Below are 25,385 nucleotides of genomic sequence, written 5' to 3' on the forward strand. Positions count from 1 at the left end.
GGTCCTGTGTGACCACAAATGTAGTCAGAATGGATCAGTATTTAATTAAATATCTAGTAGTCAGAATGGATCAGTATTTAATTAAATATCTAGTAGTCAGAATGGATCACTATTTAATTAAATATATAGTAGTCAGAATGGATCAGTATTTAATTAAATATCTAGTAGTCAGAATGGATCAGTATTTAATTAAATATCTAGTAGTCAGAATGGATCAGTATTTAATTAAATATCTAGTAGTCAGAATGGATCAGTATTTAATTAAATATCTAGTAGTCAGAATGGATCAGTATTTAATTAAATATCTAGTAGTCAGAATGGATCAGTATTTAATTAAATATCTAGTAGTCAGAATGGATCAGTATTTAATTAAATATCTAGTAGTCAGAATGGATCAGTATTTAATTAAATATCTAGTAGTCAGAATGGATCAGTATTTAATTAAATATCTAGTAGTCAGAATGGATCAGTATTTAATTAAATATCTAGTAGTCAGAATGGATCAGTATTTAATTAAATATCTAGTAGTCAGAATGGATCACTATTTAATTAAATATCTAGTAGTCTGAATGGATCAGTATTTAATTAAATATCTACTAGTCAGAATGGATCACTATTTAATTAAATATCTAGTAGTCTGAATGGATCAGTATTTAATTAAATATCTAGTAGTCAGAATGGATCAGTATTTAATTAAATATCTAGTTGTCAGGATGGATCAGTATTTAATTAATTATCTAGTAGTCAGAATGGATCAGTATTTAATTAAATATCTAGTAGTTAGAATGGATCAGTATTTTATTAAATATCTAGTTGTCAGGATGGATCAGTATTTAATTAAATATCTAGTAGTCAGAATGGATCAGTATTTAATTAAATATCTAGTAGTCAGAATGGATCAGTATTTAATTAAATATCTAGTAGTCAGAATGGATCAGTATTTAATTAAATATCTAGTAGTCAGAATGGATCAGTATTTAATTAAATATCTAGTAGTCAGAATGGATCAGTATTTAATTAAATATCTAGTAGTCAGAATGGATCAGTATTTAATTAAATATCTAGTAGTCAGAATGGATCACTATTTAATTAAATATCTAGTAGTCAGAATGGATCACTATTTAATTAAATATCTAGTAGTCAGAATGGATCAGTATTTAATTAAATATCTAGTAGTCAGAATGGATCACTATTTAATTAAATATCTAGTAGTCAGAATGGATCAGTATTTAATTAAATATCTAGTAGTCAGAATGGATCACTATTTAATTAAATATCTAGTAGTCAGAATGGATCACTATTTAATTAAATATCTAGTAGTCAGAATGGATCACTATTTAATTAAATATCTAGTAGTCAGAATGGATCACTATTTAATTAAATATCTAGTAGTCAGAATGGATCACTATTTAATTAAATATCTAGTAGTCAGAATGGATCACTATTTAATTAAATATCTAGTAGTCAGAATGGATCACTATTTAATTAAATATCTAGTAGTTGTAATGGATCACTAAAATAATTCAAATATCATAGTAAACAAACGTGGATCAGTATTTAATTAAATATCTAGTAGTCTAAATGGATCACTATTTAATTACATATCTTTGTAGGGCAGACCAGGGGTTTTGGATCAGGTGTTTAATTAAATATCTAGTCAGTCAGAATGGATCACTAGATAACTGGAACTGGTATCTAGTACAGAATTTTACATTTATTTTAATATCTGTATTTTACATTGGTATTTTACATTGGTATTTTACATTGTGTTTAGCACAGAGCCACCATGGATATGTTTCTCATGTTTATGCATTAAATCATGGAGAGAAGTTTATATAACATACCGTTGTTCTCTGTTGTCCAATAGGAACGTACCTCATCTGTTCTCTTCCTGTCTGTTGTCCAATAGGAATAGACCTCAGGTATTGTTTACCTGTCTGTTGTCCAATAGGAATATACCTCACGTATTGTTTTCCCGTCTGTTGTCCAATAGGAACGTACCTGACCAACGAGGCCAAAGGAGCGGACGACGCGCCTGATGCTGATACAGCTATCATCAACGCAGAGGGCAACACACATGCTGAGGAGAAGAAGGAGTACTTTATCTAGACTGTAGAGGGCGCTGATCTGCTGCCCACTCTTTCTCTCTGTCTTTATGTCTCTATTCCTCTATCTCTCCCTCTCTCCCCCTCTCATTCTCTTTATCTCTTTCTTCCTCCCTTTCTATACTTTATTTAGACTACAGAGGGAGATATGCTGCCCCCTCTTTCTCTCCCTTTTTCTCTCTCTCTCTTTCCATTTTCTCCTTCTGTCCCTCTCTCTCCACTGCCCCTGCTGCGTCACTAAGGAAACCCCGTGGAAAAATTCCACCTTCTTCTTCTCCCCTCATCCCTTCTTCCCTGCTGGCCTTTCTGTTCTCTTTTTTTTAATCATTTCATTCCGACCCTTCACTTCTACACTTTTTTATTTATTTTTTAACCGTCCTAGTTTCTGACGCCGGCCTTCGTTTTTAAAGGCAGCGCCCTCTACTGGCTGTCTGGAGATGTTGCCTTTTATTTTGTTTTGTTTTTTTTTTCTTTCAATTTTACATATTTTATGTGAAATAAACCCCTGAGAATCTGCATATCCACCGACACCGAGACCACTTCAGACTCCTCATTAAACGCCTCAACACCTCCTCACACACACCCTGTTGCCACACACACACACACACACACCCTCACACACACACACCCTCGCGTTTACACGGTGCCTCAAATATGCCGCCTTCATTCACACTGTCAGCAATGCTGTTGTTTAACTGTTCTGTGCCATTCATTTACAATGCTGTTGTTTAACTGTTCTGTGCCATTCATTTACATTGATGCTACAGATACTCTCTTTTTATTTCCGCCTGTCGTATCACAGCTCCTGGGCTTGAACGTTGTTTCATTCAACATTTTACGTTTTTTTATTTGTTATTTAAACGAATATGTGTGCTGGTTACGCCTTATGTCTTTCAGACAAAATTATACTTTAGATTATCTGTCCCCTTTCACTGTCCCCTTCGCTGTCCTCTTTCACTGTCCCCTTTCACTGTCCTCTTTCACTGTCCATCCTTCACTGGCTCCTTCACACTCTCCTTCACTGTCCTCTTTCACTGGCTCTTTCACTCTCTCCTTCACTGTCCTCTTTCACTGGCTCCTTCACTCTCTCCTTCACTGTCCCCTTCACTGGCTCCTTCACTGTCCTCTTTCACTGGCTCCTTCACTCTCTCCTTCACTGTCCCCTTCACTGGCTCCTTCACTCTCTCCTTCACTGTCCCCTTCCACTGTCTCCTTCACTGTCCTCTTTCACTGGCTCCTTCACTCTCTCCTTCACTGGCTCCTTCACTGGCTCCTTCACTGGCTCCTTCACTGTCCCCTTCACTGTCTCCTTGACTGTCTCCTTCACTGTCCTCTTTCACTGGCTTCTTCACTCTCTCCTTCACTGTCCCCTTCACTGGCTCCTTCACTCTCTCCTTCACTGTCCCCTTCCACTGTCTCCTTCATTGCCCCCTTCACTGTCTGCTTCACTGTCTCCTTCATTGGCCCCTTCACTGTTCAATTACACTAACTCCTTCACTACCCCTCTACTGTTCAAATCACTGTCCCCTTCACTGGCACCTTCACTGTCCCCTTCACTAACCCTTTACTGTCCCCTTCACTAACCCTTCACTGTCCCCTTCACTAACCCATCACTGTCCCCTTCACTGTCCCCTTCACTAACCCTTCACTGTCCCCTTCCCTAACCCTTCAATGTCCCCTTCACTAACCCTTCACTAACCCTTCACTAACCCTTCACTGTCCCCTTCCCTAACGCTTCAATGTCCCCTTCCCTGTCCCCTTCACTGAAGTTTTGGGTTTTCTGGTATAATACAAACTGCATTCAAGAAAAAAATGGCCCATTGTATGATAAGATAGCAGTTTTTTTGTGAACACTGTAGCCAGACATGTTGTGAGATATGGTATGTGTGTAATTTGTTCTTCATTAGACATTGGTTCATATAGGTGGTAGTCTTTAAGACAGACGAACCAATCGACACTCATAATATACATTCGGAACACCAAAAAGGTTACGAAAACGATGCTGGGTGAAGGTTTATATCAAATGAATTGAAACAACAATCAATCAATTTAATGTCTTGCTTTTTATCATGCATAATCATTACGTTGATTACTTCAAAGTGTCTGTGATACATGATGCGTCTGTCTGTATATTCCTGGTCAGAACCCTGCTGCGCCAACGCAACATTCTCACAGTGTCACCTTGGCAACTTAGTATCTATCTATCTATCTACAGCGCCATTGGTTGCCGAAGGGATGGAGAACGATATTTGGGGTAGTCAGTGCTTGACTTGGGCCAGGGTTGTCTTCCGGCGCTCTAAATTGGGGAGGGGACGACGACTGCGTACCGTTTCCTTTATAAAACAAAGTGGTCTTATCACCGGCCCGGATTCACACACAGAGGCAAAAAAAAAAGAAAGAAAGGCTGATCAAAGTTGGAATGAAGGCGGGATCTGCATTGAATAGCAATGGAGAGTGTGCATTCAACTGTTAATTCTGCTCTGTTCAAGTTAATTTGACGGTAGTCCGTAAATCCGGTTTATGCGTGCCAGTTGACTGTTGAAGTTAGAAAATACGACAGCCTGAAAGCGCAGGAAGTTGCTGTTCCAAATTGATCTTAACATGAAAATCCTGGAAAAGTCATATTATTGCGTTTTCCTTTATAAATCAATCACTTTTTTTTTTTAAATCTACATATCAGCCCTGATCAGAATTAGGCCCTTCAGCATGTGTGTACTGTGGATCATCTGTTAAAGGTTCAATTAAAATGTTTGTTTTTAAATCTGTGTGCCAGTGCAGTTGACTGAGGAGAGAGAGATGTTTCAGCGGCAGGTAGAAATATAACATAAAATAACTAAATAGCCCATTCAAAACATAACTAGCCATGCTACAGGCTATCTCGCTAGTTATAGCGGCGTTTTTTTTGTCCTTGTTGTTGTTGCTAAGCATTAATGTCATTGATTCCAATGGTTCTGTTGAGAAATACATCTGACAGAAGGCTATGTCACTCCAACAGACGTCTAAGAATAGTCTAATTTAAAAATGGCTTCCAAGCTTTGCATAGATCTCCCCTGAAACATGAATATTTTAGCCTTATAAGGTCATAGATAACCATGTCTTAGTTAGCTACCTTCCTTTGAGGTGACCGACTTCATCCATTTTTATCCCTGATTCATTGAACGAGGAAATAATTATGTAAAGACATAAAAGTATTTGGTTGTAATATTGTAACTTTTTATAATATAATAATAATATAATATAATAATATATGCCATTTAGCAGACGCTTTTATCCAAAGCGACTTACAGTCATGTGTGCATACATTCTACGTATGGGTGATCCCGGGAATCGAACCCACTACCCTGACGTTACAAGCGCCATGCTCTACCAACTGTATTAGGTTGTGGCCAACCGTCGCCCATGAGAGCTACTGGGAGTGCAGGCTTTTATTCCAGCCCTGCTCTAATACTCCACACTGTAGCTTAAACATCAGCTGCTCAACAGGACCTTGCTGTAAGCAGACTCGGATGTGTTTCAGGGCTGCCTGCATGCCCTGGGGCGGCAGGGTAGCCTAGTGGTTAGAGTGTTGGACTAATAACCCAAAGGTTGAAAGTTCAAACCCCCGAGCTGACAAGGTACAGGCAGTTAACCCACTGTTCCTAGGCCGTCATTGAAAATAAGAATTTGTTCTTAACTGACTTGCCTAGTTAAATAAAGGTAAAATAAATAAATAAATAAATGCCTAGTAGCTCTCCAGATGGAAGGTTGACCACACACATGTTATTCTACTTTAATTGTAGGCTATATAGAGATGCTTACCAAAAAGTTCAAGCGAAGTCATGAAAAAGTCATAAAATTCCATCTGTCAAAATGTGCATGAACCTTTAACAGTGAATAACCAGGGGTTATTAGCATCATTTCAGTTACGAATTTTGGTGAACATATTCTCATACAGCTCCTGCACCTCTTCCATCCCAAGTCAAGCACTGTGTAGAGTAGTGTAGTGTTGGTCGTTATGAGTAGTGTTGGTCGTTATGGAAACAATACGGTGCAGAGTGTTCCGTTTACCTGCCAGGCGGGGCAAGGTGACTCCCAGCTCCGCTAAAACCATGGACAACTCCGTGCCGTTTAAGCGATTCAAAGGGATTCAAACCAGCTGGTTGTAATATCTCATCACCTCTTAAAGACCGTAGTCCAGAACTATAAATGTGTCCTTGACCCCGAGCGGCTAAATTGAACGTGTTGCAACGTATTGTGACGCTTTACTGGTAACGGCCGATTGTATGGATACTAGAAGTTTTTATTTTATTTTTCAAAAATTAAAAAATATTTTCTTCTTTTAAAAAAAAAAAAAAAGTATTTTATAGTTTGGGCCAAGATTTGGCCATGAATGGAGCATTGAGAACCCCAAAAACATTCAACAGAAAAGACAAACACAGAAGCACAACAACCATCCCCTCTTGAACATCAGTGTTACCTTGACAACTGCTAGTTACCCTCAGGAATGGTTCTGCTTAGAGTTGCAAAATTCTGAAATCTTTCCCAGAATTCCCCCTCCCGGGTTTTTTCTTTCTTCTTTTTTCCCCCCAGAAATCCAGGTTGGAGGATTTTGCAACCCAAGATAAAATAAGAGGAGAGAAATTGGCTTTCCCTTATTCAACCAATAATAATAATAATAATAAAAAACAACCTACTGTACTCCACATCACACCATACTGTTTAATACATAAACAGTATACATTAGACAGTCTTTGTTTTGATGTTTTGTCGATATATGATTCTTAGCCCTCCCCTTGTGCATACGGCTGGCTGTATATTGCATCTGCTAAATGTGGTAACTAGTAAAAGATGTTGTTAGATTTTGGGATCCCTCATACCCTCAGATTTGTATATTAGCCAATTGATCTACTGAAGGAAGAAAAAAAAATCGCTACACTTTTTATTTTGTCATTGCTAATATCTTTTCAGCACAAGGCATGTATATACTGTGTAAGTGCAGAATTCTTGGTAATACACATTTTGACAAGTTCTTTTTTTTTTCTTTCTTTTTCTTTGACCATTTTCCAGATCTCATCTTTAATTTATTTGATTTCAAAATGAGGACACTGGTTTGTTGTAGTGTTGGTGGCATGCTATGCTGCAGATCTGAAAGGTGATGATGCTATGCTGCAGATCTGAAAGGTGATGATGCTATGCTGCAGATCTGAAAGGTGATGATGCTATGCTGCAGATCTGAAAGGTGATGATGCTATGCTGCAGATCTGAAAGGTGATGATGCTATGCTGCAGATCTGAAAGGTGATGATGCTATGCTGCAGATCTGAAAGGTGTTGTTGGAGAAAAGAGTGTCAGAGGTCAATAGGTAAAGTTAGGAAAACACACCACACATCGTTAGCTAGCTTTGTTAGCTAACTGTTTAGCTAGGTTCATTAGCTAGCTCCAACACCACACGTCGTTAGCTAGCTCGTTAGCTTGTTTTGTTAGCTAACTGTTTAGCTAGGTTCATTAGCTAGCTCCAACACCACACGTCGTTAGCTAGTTTTGTTAGCTAACTGTTTAGCTAGGTTCATTAGCTAGCTCCAACACCACACTTTGTTAGCTATCTTTGTTAGCTAGCTTCGTTAACTAGCTCCAACAGAAATCGGGTTGATCTTTCACAGTCACTACTAGCGATTATATCATGTTGTCATTATCACTTCTGGTAATAATAAAGCATTTACACACGATATCCAGATTGACCGTTTTTTGAACAATATCATTTAGAGTCATACGTTCAAGGTACAGAATCAATGGGGTTAAAGGTCACCCATTTCATAGTGATTTTTTTTTCCAATAATGTTTTATATGACACTACACAATGTACATTATATGAAAAACCAATAGACGACGATGACACATTATAGGATCAAACGTATCATTTAAACCAAGCGGAAAGTGTTTAGACGCGGAAAGTCTTTAGACGCAGAAAGTCTTTAGACGCAGAAAGTCTTTAGACGTAGAAAGTCTTTAGACGTAGAAAGTCTTTAGACGCAGAAAGTCTTTAGACGCAGAAAGTCTTTAGACGTAGAAAGTCTTTAGACGTAGAAAGTCTTTAGACGCAGAAAGTCTTTAGACGTAGAAAGTCTTTAGACGTAGAAAGTCTTTAGACGTAGAAAGTCTTTAGACGTAGAAAGTCTTTAGACGCAGAAAGTCTTTAGACGTAGAAAGTCTTTAGACGTAGAAAGTCTTTAGACGCAGAAAGTCTTTAGACGTAGAAAGTCTTTAGACGTAGAAAGTCTTTAGACGCAGAAAGTCTTTAGACGTAGAAAGTCTTTAGACGTAAAAAGTCTTTAGACGCAGAAAGTCTTTAGACGCAGAAAGTCTTTAGACGTAGAAAGTCTTTAGACGTAGAAAGTCTTTAGACGTGGAAAGTCTTTAGACGCAGAAAGTCTTTAGACGTAGAAAGTCTTTAGACGTAGAAAGTCTTTAGACGCAGAAAGTCTTTAGACGTAGAAAGTCTTTAGACGTAAAAAGTCTTTAGACGTAAAAAGTCTTTAGACGCAGAAAGTCTTTAGACGTAGAAAGTCTTTAGACGTAGAAAGTCTTTAGACGCAGAAAGTCTTTAGACGTAGAAAGTCTTTAGACGTAAAAAGTCTTTAGACGCAGAAAGTCTTTAGACGCAGAAAGTCTTTAGACGTAGAAAGTCTTTAGACGTGGAAAGTCTTTAGACGTGGAAAGTCTTTAGACGCGGAAAGTCTTTAGACGTGGAAAGTCTTTAGACGTAGAAAGTCTTTAGACGTAGAGACATGTTTAGCGTGTAGATGAGGTCACAATAGGAACATAATAAGTTGTCAATTTCCCCCCCAAAAAAACTCCCAGGTTTTACTGAAATGCCGGTTGTAAAGATTCCCAGTATCAGGATGGGAACAAGCAGAAAATCCAGAATATTCCAACCAGGATTTATTGAAAACCTGGGATTTTTTTTTTTTTTTGAGGGGGTGGGGGGAGCAATTACAAAATATCTGCAACCATTGCAACATACTGTACCTACAAATACAGTCCTTATATTAATAAATCACTCTTTATCGGCCTGAGTTAGGACTACCTAATGTTTTTTGTTTGTTTTAAACATTTTATGTTACGTTGAAATCTGATGTTTAGGAAGTGGATTTGCTATAGTCATATTTTGCTGTCAATGTTTCTCACTCTGGGCATTAAAACACATTGAACATTGCTGAGGTGAAACATATGTTGGTGCAGAAAGTGCTCAATCCCAAATTAACCGCTTGCAGCATTATTCTCATTATCTGTCTAGAGGAACTGCAACACTCTATGGCTATTTACACAGGCAGCCCATTTCTGATCTGTTGCTCAATTATAAGGCAAAATGCCTGATCTGGTTGGTCAAAAGACCAACTGTTAACTAAAAAGATCAGAACCTGGCTGCCTGTGTAAACGCAGCCTTTGTGACAAGCTTATAAGAAAATGGTGTAGTCACCATTAGGCTGGTTAGACAGACTGTACCCATTAGGCTGGCTAGATAGAGTCTGTACCGATTAGGCTGGCTAGACAGACTCTGTATCCATTAGGCTGGCTAGACAGACTGTATCCATTAGGCTGGCTAGACAGACTCTGTATCCATTAGGCTGGCTAGACAGACTGTATCCATTAGGCTGGCTAGACAGACTGTACCCATTAGGCTGGCTAGACAGACTGTACCCATTAGGCTGGCTAGACAGTCTGTACCCATTAGGCTGGCTAGACAGACTGTATCCATTAGGCTGGCTAGACAGACTCTGTATCCATTAGGCTGGCTAGACAGACTGTATCCATTAGGCTGGCTAGACAGACTGTATCCATTAGGCTGGCTAGACAGACTGTATCCATTAGGCTGGCTAGACAGACTGTATCCATTAGGCTGGTTAGACAGACTGTATCCATTAGGCTGGCTAGACAGACTGTACCCATTAGGCTGGCTAGACAGACTGTATCCATTAGGCTGGTTAGACAGACTGTATCCATTAGGCTGGCTAGACAGACTGTATCCATTAGGCTGGCTAGACAGACTGTATCCATTAGGCTGGCTAGACAGACTGTATCCATTAGGCTGGCTAGACAGACTGTATCCATTAGGCTGGCTAGACAGACTGTACCCATTAGGCTGGCTAGACAGACTGTACCCATTAGGCTGGCTAGACAGACTGTACCCATTAGGCTGGCTAGACAGACTGTACCCATTAGGCTGGCTAGACAGACTGTATCCATTAGGCTGGTTAGACAGACTGTATCCATTAGGCTGGCTAGACAGACTGTATCCATTAGGCTGGCTAGACAGACTGTATCCATTAGGCTGGCTAGACAGACTGTACCCATTAGGCTGGTTAGACAGACTGTACCCATTAGGCTGGTTAGACAGACTGTACCCATTAGGCTGGTTAGACAGACTGTACCCATTAGGCTGGTTAGACAGACTGTATCCATTAGGCTGGTTAGACAGACTGTATCCATTAGGCTGGCTAGACAGACTCTGTACCCATTAGGCTGGTTAGACAGACTGTACCCATTAGGCTGGTTAGACAGACTGTATCCATTAGGCTGGCTAGACAGACTCTGTATCCATTAGGCTGGCTAGACAGACTGTACCCATTAGGCTGGCTAGACAGACTGTATCCATTAGGCTGGTTAGACAGACTGTATCCATTAGGCTGGCTAGACAGACTGTACCCATTAGGCTGGTTAGACAGACTGTACCCATTAGGCTGGCTAGACAGACTGTATCCATTAGGCTGGTTAGACAGACTGTATCCATTAGGCTGGCTAGACAGACTGTATCCATTAGGCTGGTTAGACAGACTGTATCCATTAGGCTGGCTAGACAGACTGTATCCATTAGGCTGGCTAGGCAGACTGTACCCATTAGGCTGGCTAGACAGACTGTATCCATTAGGCTGGCTAGGCAGACTGTATCCATTAGGCTGGTTAGACAGACTGTATCCATTAGGCTGGCTAGGCAGACTGTATCCATTAGGCTGGCTAGACAGACTGTATCCATTAGGCTGGTTAGACAGACTGTATCCATTAGGCTGGCTAGACAGACTGTATCCATTAGGCTGGCTAGACAGACTGTATCCATTAGGCTGGCTAGACAGACTCTGTACCCATTAGGCTGGCTAGACAGACTGTATCCATTAGGCTGGTTAGACAGACTGTATCCATTAGGCTGGTTAGACAGACTGTATCCATTAGGCTGGTTAGACAGACTGTACCCATTAGGCTGGTTAGACAGACTGTATCCATTAGGCTGGTTAGACAGACTGTACCCATTAGGCTGGCTAGACAGACTCTGTACCCATTAGGCTGGCTAGACAGACTCTGTACCTATTAGGTTCTCTCTCCAGGAACAGGGTTGGAGTTAAAACCTACAGGAGTGTATCTCTACAGGAACAGGGTTGGAGTTAAAACCTACAGGAGGGTCTCTCTACAGGAACAGGGTTGGAGTTAAAACCTACAGGAGGGTCTCTCTCCAGGAACAGGGTTGGAGTTAAAACCTACAGGAGGGTCTCTCTCCGGAAACAGGGTTGGAGTTAAAACCTACAGGAGGGTCTCTCTCCGGGAACAGGGTTGGAGTTAAAACCTACAGGAGGGTCTCTCTCCAGGAACAGGGTTGGAGTTAAAACCTATAGGAGGGTCTCTCTCCAGGAACAGGGTTGGAGTTAAAACCTACAGGAGGGTCTCTCTCCAGGAACAGGGTTGGAGTTAAAACCTACAGGAGGGTCTCTCTCCAGGAACAGGGTTGGAGTTAAAACCTACAGGAGGGTCTCTCCAGGAACAGGGTTGGAGTTAAAACCTACAGGAGGGTCTCTCTCCAGGAACAGGGTTGGAGTTAAAACCTACAGGAGGGTCTCTCTCCAGGAACAGGGTTGGAGTTAAAACCTACAGGAGGGTCTCCGGGTGGAGACACAACATGGCCAAGATGTTGATATGTTAATAAATGACCAGCTGGATCAGACAATAATAATTACAGTGGTTGTAGAGAGTGCAACAAGTCAGCACCTCGGGAGTAAATGTCAGTTGGTTTTTCATAGCTGATCATTCAGAGATACAGACAGCAGGTGCGGTGGAGAGAGAGGTACAAGGTAGCACATCCGGTGAACAGGTCAGGGTTCCAGTTGAGAGAGAGAGAGAGAGAGAGAGAGAGAGAGAGAGAGAGAGAGAGAGAGAGAGAGAGAGAGAGAGAGAGAGAGAGAGAGAGAGAGAGAGAGAGAGAGATAGATAAGGAAACTAGAGAGAGAGAGAGAGAGGGGAGGAGGAGAGAGAGAGAGAGAGAGAGAGAGAGAGAGAGAGAGATACAGAGAGAGAGAGAGAGAGAGAGAGATAGATAGATAGATAGATAGATAGATAGATAGAGATAGATAGATAGGAGACAGAGAGAGAGAGAGAGGAGAGAGAGAGAGAGAGAGGGAGAGACAGAGAGAGAGAGAGACAGAGAGAGATAAGGAGACAGAGAGAGAGAGAGAGAGAGATAGATAGATAGATAGATAGATAGATAGATCGATAGATAAGGAAACTAGAGAGAGGGAGGAGGAGAGAGAGAGAGAGAGATAAGGAGACAGAGAGAGAGAGAGGGAGAGACAGAGAGAGAGAGAGAGAGAGACAGAGAGAGAGATAAGGAGAGAGAGAGAGAGAGATAGATAGATAGGGAAACTAGAGAGAGAGAGAGAGAGGGAGGAAGAGAGAGAGAGAGAGATAAGGAGACAGAGAGAGAGAGAGAGAGATAAGGAGACAGAGAGAGGGAGAGAGAGATAAGGAGACAGAGAGAATTAGAGGGAGCATACTTAAATTCACACAGGACACCAGATAAGACAGGAGAAGTACTCCAGATATAACAGACTGACCCTAGCCCCCCGACACATAAGCTACTGCAGCATAGATACTGGAGGCTGAGACAGGAGGGGTCGGGGGACACTGTGGCCCTGTCCGACAATACCCCCGGACAGGGCCAAATAGTCAGGATATAACCCCACCCACTTTGCCAAAGCACAGCCCCCACACCACTTGAGGGATATCTTCAACCACCAACTTACCATCCTGAGACAAGGCTGAGTATAGCCCACAAAGATCTCCGCCACGGCACAACCCAAGGGGGAAGGCACCAACCCAGACAGGAAGATCACGTCAGTGACTCAACACACTCAAGTGACGCACCCCTCCTAGGGACGGCATGGAAGAGCACCAGTAAGCCAGTGACTCAGCCCCTGTAATAGGGTTAGAGGCAGAGAATCCCAGTGGAAAGAGGGGAACCGGCCAGGCAGGGACAGTGGTTCGTTGCTCCAGTGCCTTTCCGGCCCCCCGGGCCAGACTACACTCAATCATATGACCTAATGAAGAGATGAGTCTTCAATAAAGACTTGAAGGTTGAGACCCAGTCTCCGTCTCTCACATGGGTAGGCAGACCATTCCATAAAAATGGAGCTCTATAGGAGAAAGCCCTTTCTCCAGCTGTTTGCTTAGAAATTCTAGGGACATTTAGGAGGCCTGCGTCTTCTGACCGTAGCGTACGTGTAGGTATGTACGGCAGGACCAAATCAGAGAGATAGGTAGGAGCAAGCCCATGTAATGCTTTGTAGGTTAGCAGTAAAACCTTGAAATCAGCCCTTGCCTTAACAGGAAGCCAGTGTAGAGAGGCTAGCACTGGAGTAATACGATAAATTGTAATATGATCAAATTGTTTGGTTCTAGTCAAGATTCTAGCAGCCGTATTTAGCACCAACAGAGGTTTATTTAGTGCTTTATCCAGGAAGCCGGAAAGTAGAGCATTGCACTAGTCTAATCTAGAAGTGACGAAAGCATGGATTCATTTTTCTGCATAATCATTTTTGGACAGAATTTTTTTGATTTTTGCAGAGAGAGATAAGGAGACATGTTACGAAGATGGAAAAAAGCTGTCCTTGATATATTCTTGATATGTTTGTCAAAAGAGAGATCAGGGTCCAGAGTAACACCGAGGTCCTTCACAGTTTTATTCGACTGTACAACCATCAAGATTAATTGTCAGATTCAACAGAAGATCTCTTTGTTTCTTGGGACCCAGAACAAGCATCTCTGTTTTGTCCGAGTTTAATAGTAGAAAGTTTGCAGCCATCCACTTCCTTATGTCTGAAGCACATGCTTCCAGTGAGGGCAATTTTGGGGCTTCACCATGTTTCATCGAAATGTACAGCTGTGTGTCATACATAGCAGTGAAAGTTAACAGTATGTTTCCGAATGACATCACCAAGCAGTAAAATATATAGGGAAATCAATAGTGGTCCTAAAACAGAACCTTGAGGAACACCGAAAGATACAATTGATTTGTCAGAAGACATACCATCCAAAGAGACAAACTGATATATTTCCGACAGACCAGAACTTGTCCGTGTAGACCAATTTGGGTTTCCAATCTCTCCAAAAGAATGTGGTGCTCGATGGTATCAAAAGCAGCACTAAGGTCTAGGAGCACGAGGACAGATGCAAAGCCTCGGTCTGACGCCATTAAAAGGTAATTTACCACCTTCACGAGTGCAGTCACAGTGCTATGATGTGGTCAAAAACCAGACTGAAGCATTTCGTATACATTGTTTGTCTTCAGGAAGGCAGTGAGTTGCTGCGCAACAGCATTTTACATTTTTTTTGAGAGTAATGGAAGATTCGATATACGCTGATAGCTTTTTATATTTTCTAGTCAAGGTTTGTCTTTTTCAAGAGAGGCTTTATTACTGCCACTTTTAGTGAGTTTGGTACACATCCCGTGGATAGAGAGCCGTTTATTATGTTCAACATAGGAGGGCCAAGCACAGGAAGCAGCTCTTTCAGTAGTTTAGTTGGAATAGGGTCAAGTATGCAGCTTGAAGGTTTCGAGGCCAAAACTATTTTCATCAATGTGTCAAGAGATATAGTACTAAAACACTTGAGTATCCCCCTTGATCCTCAGTCCTGGCAGAGAAGTAGTTGCAGACTCAGAATAACTGAGCTTTGGAGAAATGGAGTCCGTAATTTGCTTTTCGTCAAAGGAGTTAATGAATTTATCACTGCTGAAGTCAAAGCCATCCTCTCTTGGGGAATGATGCTTTTTAATTAGCTTTGCGACCGTATCAAAAATAATGTTGGATTGTTCATATTCTCCTCAATTAAGTTGACAAAATAAGGGGGATATGGTCACTAGTGTAACCAGCAGGAGAGGCCTCATTTAACACATTAATTATTCAGGCTTAAGCCATGTCTGAGTCAGGCTAATCACATCAAGATTATGATCAGTGATTCGTTCATTGACAATAACTGCCTTGGAAGTGAGGGATCTAACATTAAGTAACCCTATTTTGAGATGTGAGATATCACAATCTCTTTCGTTAATGGCAGGAATGGAGGAGGTCTTTATTCCAGTGAGATTGCTAGAGCGAACACAGCCATGTTTAGTTTTGCCCAACCTATATCGAGGCACAGACACGATCTCAATGGGGATAGCTGAGCTGACTACACTGACTGTGCTAGTGGCAGACTCCACTAAGCTGGCAGGGTAGCTAACAGCCTGCTGCCTGGCCTGCACCTGGCCTCTCCCCTCCTCTCTCCTTCACTTCCCTTCCTCTCCTCTCCTCTCCTCTCCTCTCCTCATATTAACCTGGCAGGGGTAAAGGTGGACAGGTTGGACTTTCTAACATGTTGATTTCAACCGTTGGCAGTGATTTGGGACTGGGCATCAGTCCTCCTGGCTTCACCCATCAATATCCCATCCACCCCTCTCAATCTCAATCTCTGTCTCTGTCTCTCCCTCCCTCCCTCCCTCCCTCCCTCCCTCCCTCCCCCTCCCTCCCTCCCTCCCTCCCTCCCTCCCTCCCTCTATTTCCTTCTTCCATCCCTCCCTCCCTCCCTCCCTCCCTCCCCCTCCCTCTCTCTCTCCCTCCCTCTCTCTATTTCCTTCTTCCATCCTCCCATCCCTCCCTCCCTCCCTCCCTCCCTCCCCCTCCCTCTCTCTATTTCCTTCTTCCATCCACCCATCCCTCCCTCCCTCCCTCTATTTCCTTCTTCCATCCTCCCATCCCCCTCCCTCCCTCCCTCCCTCCCTCCCCCTCCCTCCCTCCCTCCCTCTCTCTATTTCCTTCTTCCATCTTCCCATCCCTCCCTCCCTCCCTCCCTCCCTCCCTCCCTCCCTCCCTCCCTCTCTCCCTCCCTCTCTCTATTTCCTTCTTCCATCTTCCCATCCCTCCCTCCCTCCCTCCCTCCCTCCCTCTATTTCCTTCTTCCATCTTCCCATCCCTCCCTCCCTCCCCCCCCCTCCCTCCCTCCCTCCCTCTCTCCCTCCCTCTCTCTATTTCCTTCTTCCATCCTCCCATCCCTCTCTCCCTCCCTCCCTCCCTCCCTCCCCCCTCCCTCCCTCCCTCCTCCCTCCCTCCCTCCCTCTCTCTATTTCCTTCTTCCATCCTCCCATCCCTCTCTCCCTCCCTCCCTCCCTCCCTCTATTTCCTTCTTCCATCCTCCCATCCATCCCTCCCTCCCTCCCTCCCTCCCTCCCTCCCTCCCTCCCTCCCTCCCTCCCTCCCTCCCTCCCTCCCTCCCTCCCTCCCTCCCTCCCTCCCCTCCCTCTCTCCCTATCACTCATGTTGTTGCTGGACCCCAGGAAGAGGATCCATAATAAATACAAATACAAATGTTCAGTGGAGCAGGTTGACATCCTGAGTCTTGGTCCAACAGTTTTGTCTGACATGTGTCCTCTGATGTCCTGCCTTCTGCTGCGATGGAGAGATGAAAGGGAAGGAGAGAGGGATGGACGGATCAAAGGATGGAGAGAGGGACGTTGCAGTTAGCACTTCAGAGGAGACTATGACAGCCAGGCTGACCTGAGCATGTACACCTTGGCTAACACACACACACACACACACACACACACACACACACACAGGTAAGGAGAAGAGGAGAGGAGAGGAGAGGAGAGGAGAGGAGAGGAGAGGAGAGGAGAGGAGAGGTCCAGGCCAGGCAGCAGGCTGTTAGCCACCCTGAGAGGAGAGTAGACGAGAGGAGGGAGAGGAGAGGAGAGGAGAGGAGAGGAGAGGAGAGGAGAGGAAGGGAGGGAGAGGAGGGAGAGGAGAGGAGAGGAGAGGAGAGGAGAGGAGAGGAGAGGAGAGGAGAGGAGAGGAGAGGAGAGGGCAGCAGGCTGTTAGCCACCCTGAGAGGAAAGGAGAGGAGAGGAGGGAGAGGAGAGGAGAGGAGAGGAGAGGACAGGACAGGACAGGACAGGACAGGAGAGGAGAGGAGAGGAGAGGAGAGGAGAGGAGAGGAGAGGAGAGGAGAGGAGGGAGAGGACAGGACAGGACAGGACAGGAGAGGAGAGGAGAGGAGAGGAGAGGAGAGGAGAGGAGAGGAGAGGAGAGGGAGAGGAGAGGAGAGAGGAGAGGAGAGCCCTGATATATTCGTTGGTTTTTCTCTACTCTCATTCTGTCTTCAGCTTTAATTATAATAAAGTAAAAATACTTCAGTCACAGTATAATATTATTAGTATAATGAAATCAGTCAATTAAAATGAATGCATTAGGCCCTATTCTATGGATTTCACATGACTGGGAATACACATATACATCTGGTGTTCACTGTTACCTTAGATAAAAAACGTAGGGGTGTGGATCAGAAAACCAGTCCGTATCTGGTGTGATCCACCATTTGCCTCATGCAGCGTGACACATCTCCTTCACGTTGAGTTGATCAGGTTGATTGTGACCTGTGGAATGTTGTCCCACTCCTCTTTCAACGGCTGTGTGAAGTTGCTGGATATTTTGGCGGGAACTGGAACACAGTGTCATACACGTCGATCCAGAGCATCCCAAACATGCTCAATGTGGTGACATGTCTGGTGAGTATGCAGGCCATGGAAGAACTGGGACATGCTGTCGTACACGTCGATCCAGAGCATCCCAAACATGCTCAATGTGGTGACATGTCTGGTGAGTATGCAGGCCATGGAAGAACTGGGACATGCTGTCGTACACGTCGATCCAGAGCATCCCAAACATGCTCAATGTGGTGACATGTCTAGTGAGTATGCAGGCCATGGAAGAACTAGGACACTTTCAGCTTCCAGGAATTGTGTACAGATCAGACCGTGTATTATGATGCTGAAAAATGAGGTGATGGCAGCCGATGATGGCAATGGGCCTGAGGATCTCGTCACGTCTCTGTGCATTCATATGACTGTCCATACCATAACCCCACCACCACCACAGGGCACTTTGTTCACAACGTTGGCATCAACAAACCGCTCACCCACACAACGCCATAGAACATTGTCACGTGGTTGGACGTGCTGCCAAATTCTCTAAAACGACGTTCGAGGCAGTTTACGATGTAGAAATTAAGATTCAATTATTCGGCAACAGCTCAGGTGGACATTCCTGCAGTCAGCATGTCAATTGCACACTCCCTCAAAACTTGAGACGTCTGTGGCATTGTGTTGTAGGACAAAACTGCACATTTTAGAGTGGCCTTTCATTGTCCCCCCAGCGCAAGGTGCACCTGTGTGATGATCATGCTGTTTAATCAGCTTCTTGATATACCACACCTGTCAGATGGATGGATCCTCTTGGCAAAGGAGAAATGCTCATTAACAGGGAGGTAAACAAATGTGTGGAAAACAGATAAATATTATTTTTGTCTGTATGGAACATTTCTGGGATATTTTATTTCAGCCTGGGAAATACATGCGTTTATATTTATGTTCAGTAGATGTAGTTAATAATGAATGTAGTGTAGTGCGATAATGACATTTAAATCACAACGGTTTGACCTTTTTCACCCCTGTCGAGTGTACAGTACGTGTGTGTGTGTGTGTGTGTGTGTGTGTGTGTGTGTGTGTGTGTGTGTGTGTGTGTGTGTGTGTGTGTGTGTGTGTGTGTGTGTGTGTGTGTGTGTGTGTGTGTGTGTGTGTGTGTGTGTGTGTGACAGTGTGTGTGTGTTTCAGCTCCACTGTGAATAGATACACTACAAACATGTCAGAGTGGTCATCATAAACTTTAATTAAATGTCTTCCTGTCTGGTGTCCCTTTATACAACAAGAGTTCCCTGGTCCTGGTTCAGAATACCCAGGGTTTCTCCTTCCCCATATTGACTGATCCTGGTCCAGAATACCCAGGGTTTCTCCCTCCCCATATTGACTGATACCTGATCCTGGTCCAGAATACCCAGGGTTTCTCCGTCCCCATATTGACTGATCCTGGTCCAGAATACCCAGGGTTTCTCCCTCCTCATATTGACTGATCCTGGTCCAGAATACACAGGGTGTCTCCCTCCCCATATTGACTGATCCTGGTTCAGAATACACAGGGTTTCTCCCTCCCCATATTGACTGATCCTGGTTCAGAATACACAGGGTTTCTCCCTCCCCATATTGACTGATACCTGATCCTGGTTCAGAATACACAGGGTTTCTCCCTCCCCATATTGACTGATACCTGATCCTGGTCCAGAATACACAGGGTTTCTCCCTCCCCATATTGACTGATCCTGGTCCAGAATACCCAGGGTTTCTCCCTCCCCATATTGACTGATCCTGGTTCAGAATACACAGGGTTTCTCCCTCCCCATATTGACTGATCCTGGTTCAGAATACCCAGGGTTTCTCCCTCCCCATATTGACTGATACCTGATCCTGGTCCAGAATACACAGGGTTTCTCCCTCCCCATATTGACTGATCCTGGTCCAGAATACCCAGGGTTTCTCCCTCCCCATATTGACTGATCCTGGTTCAGAATACCCAGGGTTTCTCCCTCCCCATATTGACTGATCCTGGTCCAGAATACCCAGGGTTTCTCCCTCCCCATATTGACTGATCCTGGTCCAGAATACCCAGGGTTTCTCCCTCCCCATATTGACTGATACCTGATCCTGGTTCAGAATACACAGGGTTTCTCCCTCCCCATATTGACTGATACCTGATCCTGGTTCAGAATACCCAGGGTTTCTCCCTCCCCATATTGACTGATCCTGGTTCAGAATACCCAGGGTTTCTCCCTCCTCATATTGACTGATCCTGGTCCAGAATACCCAGGGTTTCTCCCTCCTCATATTGACTGATCCTGGTCCAGAATACCCAGGGTTTCTCCCTCCCCATATTGACTGATCCTGGTCCAGAATACCCAGGGTTTCTCCCTCCCCATATTGACTGATACCTGATCCTGGTCCAGAATACCCAGGGTTTCTCCCTCCCCATATTGACTGATCCTGGTTCAGAATACCCAGGGTTTCTCCCTCCCCATATTGACTGATCCTGGTTCAGAATACCCAGGGTTTCTCCCTCCCCATATTGACTGATCCTGGTTCAGAATACCCAGGGTTTCTCCCTCCCCATATTGACTGATCCTGGTCCAGAATACCCAGGGTTTCTCCCTCCCCATATTGACTGATCCTGGTCCAGAATACCCAGGGTTTCTCCCTCCCCATATTGACTGATCCTGGTTCAGAATACACAGGGTTTCTCCCTCCTCATATTGACTGATACCTGATCCTGGTCCAGAATACCCAGGGTTTCTCCCTCCCCATATTGACTGATACCTGATCCTGGTCCAGAATACACAGGGTTTCTCCCTCCTCATATTGACTGATACCTGATCCTGGTCCAGAATACACAGGGTTTCTCCCTCCTCATATTGACTGATACCTGATCCTGGTCCAGAATACACAGGGTTTCTCCCTCCTCATATTGACTGATACCTGATCCTGGTCCAGAATACACAGGGTTTCTCCCTCCTCATATTGACTGATACCTGATCCTGGTCCAGAATACACAGGGTTTCTCCCTCCTCATATTGACTGATACCTGATCCTGGTCCAGAATACACAGGGTTTCTCCCTCCTCATATTGACTGATACCTGATCCTGGTCCAGAATACACAGGGTTTCTCCCTCCTCATATTGACTGATACCTGATCCTGGTCCAGAATACACAGGGTTTCTCCCTCCCCATATTGACTGATCCTGGTTCAGAATACCCAGGGTTTCTCCCTCCTCATATTGACTGATACCAGATCCTGGTTCAGAATACCCAGGGTTTCTCCTTCCCCATATTGACTGATCCTGGTTCAGAATACCCAGGGTTTCTCCCTCCCCATATTGACTGATACCTGATCCTGGTCCAGAATACCCAGGGTTTCTCCCTCCCCATATTGACTGATACCTGATCCTGGTCCAGAATACCCAGGGTGTCTCCCTCCCCATATTGACTGATCCTGGTTCAGAATACCCAGGGTTTCTCCCTCCCCATATTGACTGATCCTGGTTCAGAATACCCAGGGTTTCTCCCTCCCCATATTGACTGATCCTGGTTCAGAATACCCAGGGTTTCTCCCTCCCCATATTGACTGATCCTGGTTCAGAATACCCAGGGTTTCTCCCTCCCCATATTGACTGATCCTGGTTCAGAATACACAGGATTTCTCCCTCCCCATATTGACTGATCCTGGTTCAGAATACCCAGGGTTTCTCCCTCCCCATATTGACTGATCCTGGTTCAGAATACCCAGGGTTTCTCCCTCCCCATATTGACTGATCCTGGTTCAGAATACCCAGGGTTTCTCCCTCCTCATATTGACTGATACCTGATCCTGGTCCAGAATACCCAGGGTTTCTCCCTCCCCATATTGACTGATCCTGGTCCAGAATACCCAGGGTTTCTCCCTCCCCATATTGACTGATACCTGATCCTGGTTCAGAATACACAGGGTTTCTCCCACCCCATATTGACTGATCCTGGTCCAGAATACCCAGGGTTTCTCCCTCCCCATATTGACTGATCCTGGTCCAGAATACCCAGGGTTTCTCCCTCCCCATATTGACTGATCCTGGTCCAGAATACCCAGGGTTTCTCCCTCCCCATATTGACTGATCCTGGTCCAGAATACCCAGGGTTTCTCCCTCCCCATATTGACTGATACCTGATCCTGGTTCAGAATACACAGGGTTTCTCCCACCCCATATTGACTGATCCTGGTCCAGAATACCCAGGGTTTCTCCCTCCCCATATTGACTGATCCTGGTTCAGAATACACAGGGTTTCTCCCTCCCCATATTGACTGATCCTGGTTCAGAATACACAGGGTTTCTCCCTCCCCATATTGACTGATCCTGGTTCAGAATACCCAGGGTTTCTCCCTCCCCATATTGACTGATCCTGGTTCAGAATACCCAGGGTTTCTCCCTCCCATATTGACTGATACCTGATCCTGGTTCAGAATACACAGGGTTTCTCCCTCCTCATATTGACTGATACCTGATCCTGGTTCAGAATACACAGGGTTTCTCCCTCCCCATATTGACTGATCCTGGTTCAGAATACCCAGGGTTTCTCCCTCCCCATATTGACTGATCCTGGTTCAGAATACCCAGGGTTTCTCCCTCCCCATATTGACTGATACCTGATCCTGGTTCAGAATACCCAGGGTTTCTCCCTCCTCATATTGACTGATACCTGATCCTGGTTCAGAATACACAGGGTTTCTCCCTCCTCATATTGACTGATACCTGATCCTGGTTCAGAATACACAGGGTTTCTCCCTCCTCATATTGACTGATACCTGATCCTGGTTCAGAATACACAGGGTTTCTCCCTCCTCATATTGACTGATACCTGATCCTGGTTCAGAATACACAGGGTTTCTCCCTCCTCATATTGACTGATACCTGATCCTGGTTCAGAATACACAGGGTTTCTCCCTCCTCATATTGACTGATACCTGATCCTGGTTCAGAATACACAGGGTTTCTCCCTCCTCATATTGACTGATACCTGATCCTGGTTCAGAATACACAGGGTTTCTCCCTCCCCATATTGACTGATCCTGGTTCAGAATACCCAGGGTTTCTCCCTCCCCATATTGACTGATACCTGATCCTGGTTCAGAATACCCAGGATGTCTCCCTCCCCATATTGACTGATACCTGATCCTGGTTCAGAATACACAGGGTTTCTCCCTCCCCATATTGACTGATACCTGATCCTGGTTCAGAATACCCAGGGTTTCTCCTCCCCATATTGACTGATCCTGGTCCAGAATACCCAGGGTTTCTCCCTCCCCATATTGACTGATCCTGGTCCAGAATACCCAGGGTTTCTCCCTCCCCATATTGACTGATCCTGGTTCAGAATACACAGGGTTTCTCCCTCCCCATATTGACTGATACCTGATCCTGGTCCAGAATACCCAGGGTTTCTCCCTCCCCATATTGACTGATCCTGGTCCAGAATACACAGGGTTTCTCCCTCCCCATATTGACTGATCCTGGTTCAGAATACCCAGGGTTTCTCCCTCCCCATATTGACTGATCCTGGTTCAGAATACCCAGGGTTTCTCCCTCCCCATATTGACTGATCCTGGTTCAGAATACCCAGGGTTTCTCCCTCCCCATATTGACTGATCCTGGTCCAGAATACACAGGGTTTCTCCCTCCCCATATTGACTGATCCTGGTTCAGAATACCCAGGGTTTCTCCCTCCCCATATTGACTGATCCTGGTTCAGAATACCCAGGGTTTCTCCCTCCCCATATTGACTGATACCTGATCCTGGTCCAGAATACCCAGGGTTTCTACCACCCCATATTGACTGATCCTGGTTCAGAATACCCAGGGTTTCTCCCTCCCATATTGACTGATCCTGGTCCAGAATACCCAGGGTTTCTCCCTCCTCATATTGACTGATCCTGGTCCAGAATACACAGGGTTTCTCCCTCCCCATATTGACTGATCCTGGTCCAGAATACACAGGGTTTCTCCCTCCCCATATTGACTGATACCTGATCCTGGTTCAGAATACCCAGGGTTTCTCCCTCCCCATATTGACTGATCCTGGTCCAGAATACACAGGGTTTCTCCCTCCCCATATTGACTGATCCTGGTTCAGAATACCCAGGGTTTCTCCCTCCTCATATTGACTGATACCTGATCCTGGTTCAGAATACACAGGGTTTCTCCCTCCTCATATTGACTGATACCTGATCCTGGTTCAGAATACACAGGGTTTCTCCCTCCTCATATTGACTGATACCTGATCCTGGTTCAGAATACACAGGGTTTCTCCTCCTCATATTGACTGATACCTGATCCTGGTTCAGAATACACAGGGTTTCTCCCTCCTCATATTGACTGATACCTGATCCTGGTTCAGAATACACAGGGTTTCTCCCTCCCCATATTGACTGATCCTGGTTCAGAATACCCAGGGTTTCTCCCTCCCCATATTGACTGATACCTGATCCTGGTTCAGAATACCCAGGATGTCTCCCTCCCCATATTGACTGATACCTGATCCTGGTTCAGAATACACAGGGTTTCTCCCTCCCCATATTGACTGATACCTGATCCTGGTTCAGAATACCCAGGGTTTCTCCCTCCCCATATTGACTGATCCTGGTCCAGAATACCCAGGGTTTCTCCCTCCCCATATTGACTGATCCTGGTCCAGAATACCCAGGGTTTCTCCCTCCCCATATTGACTGATCCTGGTTCAGAATACACAGGGTTTCTCCCTCCCCATATTGACTGATACCTGATCCTGGTCCAGAATACCCAGGGTTTCTCCCTCCCCATATTGACTGATCCTGGTCCAGAATACACAGGGTTTCTCCCTCCCCATATTGACTGATCCTGGTTCAGAATACCCAGGGTTTCTCCCTCCCCATATTGACTGATCCTGGTTCAGAATACCCAGGGTTTCTCCCTCCCCATATTGACTGATCCTGGTTCAGAATACCCAGGGTTTCTCCCTCCCCATATTGACTGATACCTGATCCTGGTCCAGAATACCCAGGGTTTCTACCACCCCATATTGACTGATCCTGGTTCAGAATACCCAGGGTTTCTCCCTCCCATATTGACTGATCCTGGTCCAGAATACCCAGGGTTTCTCCCTCCTCATATTGACTGATCCTGGTCCAGAATACACAGGGTTTCTCCTCCCCATATTGACTGATCCTGGTCCAGAATACACAGGGTTTCTCCCTCCCCATATTGACTGATACCTGATCCTGGTTCAGAATACCCAGGGTTTCTCCCTCCCCATATTGACTGATCCTGGTCCAGAATACACAGGGTTTCTCCCTCCCCATATTGACTGATCCTGGTTCAGAATACCCAGGGTTTCTCCCTCCTCATATTGACTGATACCTGATCCTGGTTCAGAATACACAGGGTTTCTCCCTCCTCATATTGACTGATACCTGATCCTGGTTCAGAATACACAGGGTTTCTCCCTCCTCATATTGACTGATACCTGATCCTGGTTCAGAATACACAGGGTTTCTCCCTCCTCAT

The 25,385-nt window shown here is 44.6% G+C and overlaps 1 protein-coding gene across 5 annotated transcripts in view; it reads left to right on the forward strand.

The window, feature by feature from the left end:
- LOC118383109 (cell adhesion molecule 2-like) overlaps window positions 1-7,809 on the forward strand; it is an 884,842-nt gene extending 877,033 nt beyond the window's left edge. For 3 of the 5 annotated variants that reach the window (XM_052520137.1, XM_052520141.1, XM_052520139.1), the window contains 2 exons: window positions 1,994-7,236; window positions 7,382-7,809. In XM_052520137.1, coding sequence (XP_052376097.1) covers window positions 1,994-2,109 — 116 coding nt within the window. In that variant the 3' untranslated portion in view covers window positions 2,110-7,236; window positions 7,382-7,809. Of the gene's footprint in view, window positions 1-1,993; window positions 7,237-7,381 lie in introns of those variants that run through there. The other 2 variants (XM_052520140.1, XM_052520142.1) reach the window with 1 other exon arrangement.
- The last annotated feature ends 17,576 nt before the right edge of the window (window positions 7,810-25,385 follow it).

Source organism: Oncorhynchus keta, chromosome 6 (assembly GCF_023373465.1).
Source record: "Oncorhynchus keta strain PuntledgeMale-10-30-2019 chromosome 6, Oket_V2, whole genome shotgun sequence".
Taxonomy (NCBI): domain Eukaryota; kingdom Metazoa; phylum Chordata; class Actinopteri; order Salmoniformes; family Salmonidae; genus Oncorhynchus; species Oncorhynchus keta.